The sequence below is a fragment of the Portunus trituberculatus genome, chromosome 45 (assembly GCF_017591435.1).
Source record: "Portunus trituberculatus isolate SZX2019 chromosome 45, ASM1759143v1, whole genome shotgun sequence".
Lineage (NCBI taxonomy): Eukaryota > Metazoa > Arthropoda > Malacostraca > Decapoda > Portunidae > Portunus > Portunus trituberculatus.
Window position 1 is genome coordinate 4,229,980 of NC_059299.1, and position 10,000 is coordinate 4,239,979.

Below are 10,000 nucleotides of genomic sequence, written 5' to 3' on the forward strand. Positions count from 1 at the left end.
GTTGCAAATATTACGTGTGTGTGTGTGTGTGTGTGTGTGTGTGTGTGTGTGTGTGTGTGTGTGTGTGTGTTCGTTCTTCCGGTTCAGAATTGTTATGTGTGGTTTTACATTTATTTCTATCAAGTTTGTTAGCTTTTGTTGTTTTGGGTCAATTCTTAAACTGCATATTTCTATTCTTTTTTTTTATTATTTGGCTGAATTATTATTATTAGTTTCTTTTGCTTTTTTTTTTTTTATTTATCTGATGCGTGTTCAGTTCATCTTAAGATCCACATTTTTGCGAGGTGTTGGCGAGAAGACACCTTCAATACAAGACAGAAGCTTCGCCATCACCACCTCCTCCAATATTAGCTTCGATATCAAGCTGACCATAATTCCTTTCTGGCCGAGGGAACAAAAAAATATTCCCTGTGGATATTAAAGGCCAGACCAGACCAGGAAAAAAAAGAAAGGAAAAAAAACCATGCTCCTCTTCGTACCCCAAAATGGTGTTGCTCTTTACAAAAATGACCAAAAAAAATTAACAGTTTGGCTTCAGGATAAATGTAATGCACCATTTTTTGTGTGTGTGTAATTGAGAACCCAGAATGTAATTAATAGAGAGACCCAAGAATGTAATTGAGAGGCCCAAGGGTGAGCCACAGGGTGTGCTGGGCCACTCCTGAAGGTGCTTGACGTGCTTATTGCCTGAAGTGCTCGTGGTCATGGCGCAGCACTAAAAAGCACTAAAACTTGTTTGACAGGACAGAGAAGACATCGACATCTCGACTCGTTACCCACACCTACACGCACACACACACACACACGCACACTCAAGCCTACGCAGGGCAGTAGCAGCATGCAGGTTAGCAGCAGGGCGGGCAGGCAAGCAGGCAGACAGGCAGGCAAGTCGGTCTGTCAGTAAGCAGTTGATGTCGAGCAAATATTTGGTCGTGAAGCAAGGATCGGGAGGCTTAGCTTTGTTAATATAGCACATATATACACACACGACTGGGCAGGGCAGGTGTGGCTGACAGGAAGGAGAGTACTTACCCAGGCACAGCAGGATCGGCAGGAGGCACTGCAGGTGGTGACTTAGCACTGTTTGTCTCGCCATTTCTGCTGCAGGCGATCAGAACATCCTACGCTGCAGCCTACACTGGTGAAGTCCCTGACCCTAGAGGCACCGCGGCCCCTCCTTCAGGACCTCGCAACGGTACCGCACTAACGGCCACCAAGAATCGCCTGAAGCTGCAGCAGGATCCGACTAGCGAAGGCGTTCTGGAGGGAGCCAAAATGTCGCTCAGTTTCCCGGAAGAGAAAAGTGATGTTCAAATTCTCGAGGGAAATAAACTCGTGTCTTAAGGAGCAAGTAAGAGGAGGAGGGAACGTGTGGCCAACCTGCACCGTCAGTAGGGCAGTGAACTCAAGGCGGCTCCTGCGTTGATGAGCTAGTGTGAACAACGCGTGGGGCTGGACTGACTGACTGACCGAGTGACTATAGCAGAGAAGAGCAGCACGTCCTTTCACCTCGCCCTCTCGGCACTGACTGACGCTCACCCTGCCATCCACGCCGCCCTCCCGACACTTTCACTGCCTAGCCTGCCGCCGCCTCTCAGTCAGGCATCACTGCATTCCGCGACAAACAGGATAATGCAGGATACTCGTAGGATACCCCCACAAGGAGTACCCATCCCCACAGGACCGCCACATCCACCTGCAGGGGTCAGGAGCCTCTCGTATCCTTTTGTTACTGCAGGATTCCTCGTTGTAGGATTAGTATGCAGTTGTAGGATGTTTTATACTCCAAGTATGAAGAACTGATAGGATCTATAAGGTAGTGTGTGTGTGTGTGTGTGTGTGTGTGTGTGTGTGTGTGTGTGTGTGTGTGTGCGTGCGTGCGTGAGCTGGTGTCCATCCATTCCTGTTTCTGTAAGGTCAAGTTGAGGGTGAATCTCTAATTAAGGAAGACGTTCAGAAATATTGACCAGTTTTTTTCTTATTTTCTTTTTTCTTGTTTGATTTTGTCTCGTGGTCAAGTTATGTCTTTGATTCCTTTCGGCGATTTTATTCATTTCATTATTACTTATTTATCAACGTTGTGTATGTCTGCCTTTCTGTGTATTCGTATGTATGTGTGTGTATGTATGTATGTATGAATGTATGTATGTTTATGTTTGTATGTATGTATGTATCCTTGTCCACTAGTTCCTATCTTTACTATACTGTGTTTGTGTGTGTGTGTGTGTGTGTGTGTGTGTGTGTGTGTGTGTGTGTGTGTGTGTGTGTGTGTGTGTGTGTGTGTGTGTGTTGCGTTACTGAGGAAATATCTCGTCTGTGATTCCTAGGATAAGTTTAGTTTAATCTTTACGAAACTCTGGAATCTTGACTTAGTTCTAACCTTGACTTCAATGTTTTTTGTTTGGATGGAGTGCCTTTTTTTTTTTTTTTGGGGGAAATATTTTTGTAATAGGTATGTGTGTGTGTGTGTGTGTGTGTGTGTGTGTGTGTGTGTGTGTGTGTGTGTGTGTGTTCACTGTTTGATCTGCTGCAGTCTCTGACGAGACAGCCAGACGTTACCCTACGGAACGAGCTCAGAACTCATTATTTCCGATCTTGGGATAGGCCTGAGACCAGGCACACACCACACACCGGGACAACAAGGTCACAACTCCTCGATTTACATCCCGTACCTACTCACTGCTAGGTGAACACCACCTACACGTGAAAGGAGACACACCCAAATATCTCCACCCGGCCGGGGAATCGAACCCCGGTCCTCTGGCTTGTGAAGCCAGCGCTCTAACCACTGAGCTACCGGGCCGTGTGTGTGTGTGTGTGTGTCTGTCTGTCTGTCTGTCTGTCTGTCTGTCTGTCTGTCTGTCTGTCTGTCTGTCTGTCTGTCTGTCTGTCTGTCTGTCTGTTTGTCTCTCTCTCTCTCTCTCTCTCTCTCTCTCTCTCTCTCTCTCTCTCTCTCTCTCTCTCTCTCTCTCTCTCTCTCTCTCTCTCTCTCTCTCTCTCTCATTATATAACAAGTTTTCGTATTAGTATCTTTGACCCTATGTGTTAGTTCATGGTTAGAGAGAGAGAGAGAGAGAGAGAGAGAGAGAGAGAGAGAGAGAGAGAGAGATATCAAACCCAGACAACCCAAAAATAGATACACACACACACACACACACACACACACACACACACACACACACACACACACACACACACACACACACACACAGGTAAACACAATGACGCGAAATAATCTCCCTACTTATTTGACCTTGCATAAGTCCACTTCTAAATCCCCCAGCTTGATCTCTGAACCCAAAGGCCTTGCCCCTGCCGTCCGTGTACTTAACTAGCTGCCCGTGGAACCTTCGTGTCCTTGGTGGCACTCTTAATAACCCTCTATTGTCCCGTATTGTATTCCCACCACCCGTGTAATTTGCGTCAACCCGTGGAAGGGAATTGAATCTTCTTTAAGGGTGTTGGATCCTCCTTCTGTCCTCTTGGGTTGTTGGATCCTCTTTCTGTCTTCTTGAATAGTGTTTGTTCCTCTTTTTGTCCTCTTGAATGGTGTTGAGACCTTTTTATCCTCTTGAAGGGTGTTGGAACCTCTTTCTATATTCTTAAATGGTTTTGGATCTCTTACTATCCTCTTAAATGGTGTTGGAACCTCTTTCTGTCCTCTTGAAGGGTGGTGGAACATTTCTGTCCTCTTGAAGGGTGTTGTAACCTGTTAATATCATCTTAAATGGTGTCGGAACCTCTTAGTGTCCTCTTTGATCCCACACCGCGGCCTTGAGTCCCTTAGTTGGTGTGATCGATTGAAGGTTTGGCCTGAACTCTCGTCTATCATTTGTTTATTTTGATCTCTAGTGTGTCCTGACATTTTGTACCTGGCCTTCTACATATACTTTGTCCCTCCCTCTGTCTCTCTCTCCTCCCTCCCTCCATCCCTCCTGTCTGTCCTTCTGCCTCACATTCCCTCCCCTTCCATGTCCTCCCTCCCTCACTCCTTCACTCACTCGCTGCCAGCTTGCCCCCAGAAGGTAAAAAAAAAACGTATATATGTTTAGTGTATGTGGAGGAATGTGGATTTTTGTTTCAAGTGGTGTTTTTTCTTATATTTTTTTTTTATCTCTCTCTTTCTGTATCCGTCTCACTACTTATCTATGTCCTGTAGTGAGTCAGAGGTGTGGATGGATGGAGGAATGGATGGAAGAAGAATGAATGGTTACGTCAGTGAAGTGTTACAAGAATTACCTGTTTTTTTTTCATTGGTTCATTCATATTAACACTATTTCTTTGTTTTGTAATATTTGAAATTTACTTCTTTCCTCTGTTGTCTCATTCAGTTTAGTGTCTTTTCCTCTACGTTTTGTTGTTTCCTTTTTTTTTCTTTTCATTATTCATTTTAACACTTTTTCAACTTTTTTTTATCATCTGTAATTATTTTTTTTTCTTTTTTCTTTTCCGTTAAGATTAATGTTATTTTTCACCGCTGTTTTATTCTCAAGTAACTGTTTCTTTCCTCATTAACCCCTTCAGTACTAGGACGTTGTTTTTTTTTTTTTTTTTTTACTTTGAGTTTTAGGCATGATTAGACGAATTTATTTACATTAGGAAGGGTGTATGGAGGTCAGAAGATTAGTGGCTAGTCTCTCCACTATTTTAATCCCCCACATGAGTTTCTGAAGCTGTATAAAATCACCAAATAGTAAGCAGAATGAATGTGAAAACGCGTCCTGGTACTGAAGGGGTTAAATTAAAGGTCCCCATCACTACTCTAATGCCAACAAATAATTCCCCCATTAAATTCAACACTTCTCCCCATTATACCTTCCACTAACAACCTTTCTGCCCATCTGATTAACACTTTTTCCCCGCCCTTCCACTTAATAGCACTCACCAATAACTTTTTCCTCTTCCTATTTAGATTAACACTTTTTCCCTCCTTGTTATCATCGCCCCGTGAAGTCCGTGTGTGTGTGTGTGTGTGTGTGTGTGTGTGTGTGTGTGTGTGTGTGTGTGTGTGTGTGTGTGTGTGTGTATTATATTACCTGGTGTGAGGCGTTACCTTTGTATAAGCAAGTGGTGCATCACATTCATCACCAAAGCGTCCTTCATTCTCTCTCTCTCTCTCTCTCTCTCTCTCTCTCTCTCTCTCTCTCTCTCTCTCCGTTTTTCTTTATTTTTTGTTCATTCTTCCGATGTCTTTCCGTACTTGGCTGAAATTTTAATGAACTACCTCCGTTTTCTGTCACTTTTCCTCTTTTTCCTGTTGACTTTAAATTTTTTTTTTCGTGTTTTTACTCAAGTTTAATGAAGTGCTTATGTTTTCTTTCATTTTTTTTCTCCATTTTCTTTAGATTTTTTTTTTTTCCCCGTATTTGGCTTTTCCCATTTTCACTTCCTTGTTTCCCCCAGTCCGTGTTGAAAGATTGGTGATAAATTGGATGCTGTTCTTTATTCCCTGATTCCATTCACCTCACTGTTCTTTTCTCTTCCGCGTCCATTCCTTCATTTCATTCCCCGTTTCTTTAATTTCCTCTTTTTCTCTTCCTTCATTCCTCGAGATTGGAAACTTTTCTACTTTCCTTTATCTTTCACTTCCTCATCTTCGGCCCACTCTTTCTTTACTCCTTAGTGTCTTAACCATGTTTTTCGTTGCTCCCTCCTTCATTTCCGCCTTCTATTCCTCCTTCACCTACTTCTTCGCCCTCTCCTTCACCCCACCATCAATCTTTACGCCCCTGTATGTCCCTTTATGCAGCCTTGCCACTCACGTTCAGATATTCCACCTTACTCAATCTTTTTCTTCCCTCTTCATTCCTTCCTTGTCCCTACTTGTCACCCTTACGCCCCCAGTGTCTCTGAGGACCTCCTGACGAGACGGAACGAATGCTTAGTACCTCACGCCCTTACCACGCCCTCTTGCACCCTTCTGTATCCTTACCATATCCTTCCACATCCTCCTACTCCTACACTCTCCCAATCTCCTACACCCTCTCAGGCTCAATAAACACTTTAGACACTTTATTGTGTTTGTAGTACATAAATATACTTTAATTATATTTTTAGAAGGACAAACAGCCCATTTTTAAGCATAGGGTTTTTGGGCACACGTAGACACATATTAAGTAACTAAAATAAAATGAAAATGAAAATAATAATGTTTCGAGGTAACTTGAGAGGCAGGAAGGAAAAGGAAAGAAAATGAGATTACTGATTTTAACTCGAGGAAACTGGACATAGATGTGTGGCTGAAGCAGAATGACTTTGTAAAATATATAAACAGCTGGCAAGACATACATGTGCTTGGGTAACTTAGCAAAACAATCCTAATTTGTTGTATATCCTTCTTGAATCCTTTCTATATCCTTCTTCACCCTCCCAATCTCTCCTTCTCGCTCCATGCTCTGTTCCCGCTCCACCACCTTCACGCCCTCCCCCACACTCCCTCCATATCGTCTTGTTTCGCGCCCTGGCCTCCCTCTGGCACTGTCAAGGCTGCGGGCGGGGTGACGACGCGCCCACGCCCACCCACTATCCACTAACTTCCCCCAACACGTCACACATTCCTTCGGAGGCACACTGGTGGTGGTGGTGGTGGTGGTGGAGAGAGAGAGAGAGAGAGAGAGAGAGAGAGAGAGAGAGAGAGAGAGAGAGAGAGAGAGAGAATATCCAGACAGACACAGACAGATACGTATAAAATCACAGACACAGATAAATTCAGACACACACACACACACACACACACACACACACACACACACACACACACACACACACACACACACACACACACACACACACACACACACACACACACACACACACACACCCAAACTCACCTTGACATTATTCATTTTGACATAATGTATTCACCTGTGCAGGATACTCACCTGGCACACACACACACACACACACACACACACACACACACACACACACACACACACACACACACACACACACACACACACACACACACACACACACACACACACACACACACACACACACACATAACCTTGACACGGTCCCTTCAATGTCCCCACATGTACAGTTCTGAAGAAAGAGAGAGAGAGAGAGAGAGAGAGAGAGAGAGAGAGAGAGAGAGAGAGAGAGAGAGAGAGGAGTAAAGTGCATTGTGGGAGATGAAAAAAGGGAAGAATAGAATGAAAAGGGAAGGGAAGGCTGTGTGTGTGTGTGTGTGTGTGTGTGTGTGTGTGTGTGTGTGTGTGTGTGTGTGTGATGGAACGGTCGTGTACGTGACTCGTGTTTGTATGATGTGTTGTTCCGCACGTGTTGTTGACTTGTATCCGTTTTCAAGGTACGTGTGGGCGTGCGTAAGACCGTATAGATGCTGCACACACACACACACACACACACACACACACACACACACACACACACACACACACACACACACACACACACACACACACACGAGACAATGTGAAACCACTTGTCTTTTAAAATAGCTTTCTTCTACTACCTCCTCCTCCTCCTCCTCCTCCTCCTCCTCCGTCAGCTGGTGTTTGTGTTGGATTTAAGAGCTGGCAGGCTGTAACACCAGAAGGAATGTTGCGATGTGTTGGGCCGCGGTGGTTGTGTCTCTGGGATGCTGCCGTGTGATGGGTTGGGCGGGGCGGGGCGGGGCTGGGTTGGGGTTGGGGGTTGGGTGGGGGCAGAAAGGAAGGTGAAGGGTGAGGATGAAGGCGTGGCTATGAGGCTCCTGTTTAGGTGGGGGTCAAACAGGTCGCTATTGCTATGTGTGTGTGTGTGTGTGTGTGTGTGTGTGTGTGTGTGTGTGTGTGTGTGTGTGTGTGTGTGTGTGTGTGATTTGCATTTTAAGTATACCTTTGTTTTTATTTCCGTTTTCTATTCTCTCTTTTAGTAACTTTATTTTTTTTTGTCCATATTCTCTTCTCTTTTTCATTTCCATTCCTTTCTTATCCCTCTTTTTTTTCTTCTTTTCACCTTTTCTCATTCATTCGAGCTTTCATCTTTTCTTTCCTGTTCTCTCATCTCCATCTCTCTCCCATGTCTCTTAGCATCCTCTCTCCTCTTAATCTCCTTTCCTCCACTTATTCCTTCACTCCTTACGTTTTTCCGTTTCCTTCTACAAATATCACTATTTTTATCTTACTCTCCACTATTTTTATTCATTACCTTTCCCGTAATTATTTTCACAGTCTCTACCTTACATAAACACTTAATTCCTTCTCAAGTTCATTCCTTCACTTGTTCTTTCAATTCTTACGTTTTCCCTTCTCTTTCTACAATTATTACTAACTTCTACCTTACAATTCACTCTATTTTACTCTCCACCTTTTCCTTAATTATTTTCACCGTCTCTGCCTTACATAAACACGTAATTCCTTCCTCACGTCCATTGTTTCTCAGCCCTAAACGTCACACACTCCCTCGTATCGTCCGTTTTCTCTCATTTTCCTTCCTGTTCCGTACCAATTTTTTTTTTTTTCCCCGCGGCGTCCAGTCCAGCCCAGTCCAGCCCAGCCCAGCCCAGCCCAGCCCGACTCCAGCCCTCCGCCGCGGCCTCGGTTTGCCTCGCGCCCACTCGTCCGTTCAATAGCATGTTATGTAGCGTGACCAGGCCGTTAGTGGGGCACCGCAACCGACCCTGGACACACACACACACACACACACACACACACACACACACACACACACACACACACACACACACACACACACACACACGTTAGTACTTTAGGGTCTTATAAAAATGTATAGGTGACATAAAGATAATTATTTTATTAGTTTATCATAAGAAATTATAAGGATGTTGTCCATAAGAGGAGGATTGATCAAAAAATGGTGAAAATTTTTACGAGTGGTTATTCTTGTTGATTAGTTGATGGAGAGAGAGAGAGAGAGAGAGAGAGAGAGAGAGAGAGAGGAGAGAAAACTTTACAACACTGATAATGAAGCTAGTATTCTCTCTCTCTCTCTCTCTCTCTCTCTCTCTCTCTCTCTCTCTCTCTCTCTCTCTCTCTCTCCAGTCCCGTTTATTACGTATTTTCTTATTGTATCCATTCTTTCTCACATTCCTCCACTATCTACAATCCCCCCCTCCTCCTCCTCCTCCTCCTCCCTTTCTCCCTTCATCACAATCATCATCATCATCATACACCTGCATTTTCACCATCACCACCTCTCCTCCTCCTCCTCCTCCTCCTCCTCCTCCTCCTCCTCCTCCTCCTCCTCCACGCCTACGCACCCATCCGAATCGCGACCTTTGAAACGGTAATTGAAGAGGTGTGGCTTGCACGTGACGGAGAGAGAGAGAGAGAGGAGAGGAAGGAAGGAGAGGGAGGGAGAGAGGAAGAGAGATAATGGCTGTCTGGAGGAGAGGGAGAGTAAAGGTAATGTTTTTTGTTTTGTTTTTCCTCTTTTTTCCTCTCCTTATTAGTTTAGGTAGTGGTGATTTAGTCGTTGTTGTTTTTGTTGTTGTTGTTGTATATACGACTCATTATCTTCCCCTTCCTTCTCTTCTCTTCTTTTTTTCCTTCTCCTCTTCTTTCTTCTGTCTTTCTCTTTTCTTCTCTTCTTCATGCTTCTCTCTTTCCATAAATGGTCTGATGTTGCTTCTTTATTTCTTTGTGTTCCTTTTTATCTCCTTACCATAACTTACTCTCTTCCCACTCTCTCTTCTTCTCTTTTTTCTCCATTTTTCCTTCTTTCCCTTTTTTCCTCTTCTCCCCTCCGCCGTCACTCTTCCTCTTTTTCCCCTTTCCCTTCTTCCGCTCCTCTCTCTCTTTTCTCCCTCTTTTACCATCATTTCCCCTCCTCCATTCCCTCCCCTCTCCCTCGCTTTCACACTTTTCCTTCTTCCCACTCATTCAATCTCCCACTCTCCCCTTTTTATCACTGTCCATATCCTCCCACTCTGTTCTTTCTTTTCCCCTCTCCCAATTCTTCACCTCCCCTCCCTCCGGTCTCCCTCTCCCTTCGTTCTCCCTCGCCACAAACTCCTTCTCTCCCTTCCCCTCGT

General features: G+C 44.4%; 1 protein-coding gene across 1 annotated transcript in view; it reads right to left on the minus strand.

The window, feature by feature from the left end:
* Positions 1–1,605, minus strand: part of LOC123519487 (proteoglycan 4-like) — a 47,009-nt gene extending 45,404 nt beyond the window's left edge. Inside the window, 1 exon segment of the mRNA XM_045280829.1 lies at positions 1,033–1,605. Within this exon segment, the coding sequence (XP_045136764.1) occupies positions 1,033–1,096 (64 nt within the window). The 5' untranslated portion in view covers positions 1,097–1,605.
* Positions 1,606–10,000: the final 8,395 nt, after the last annotated feature.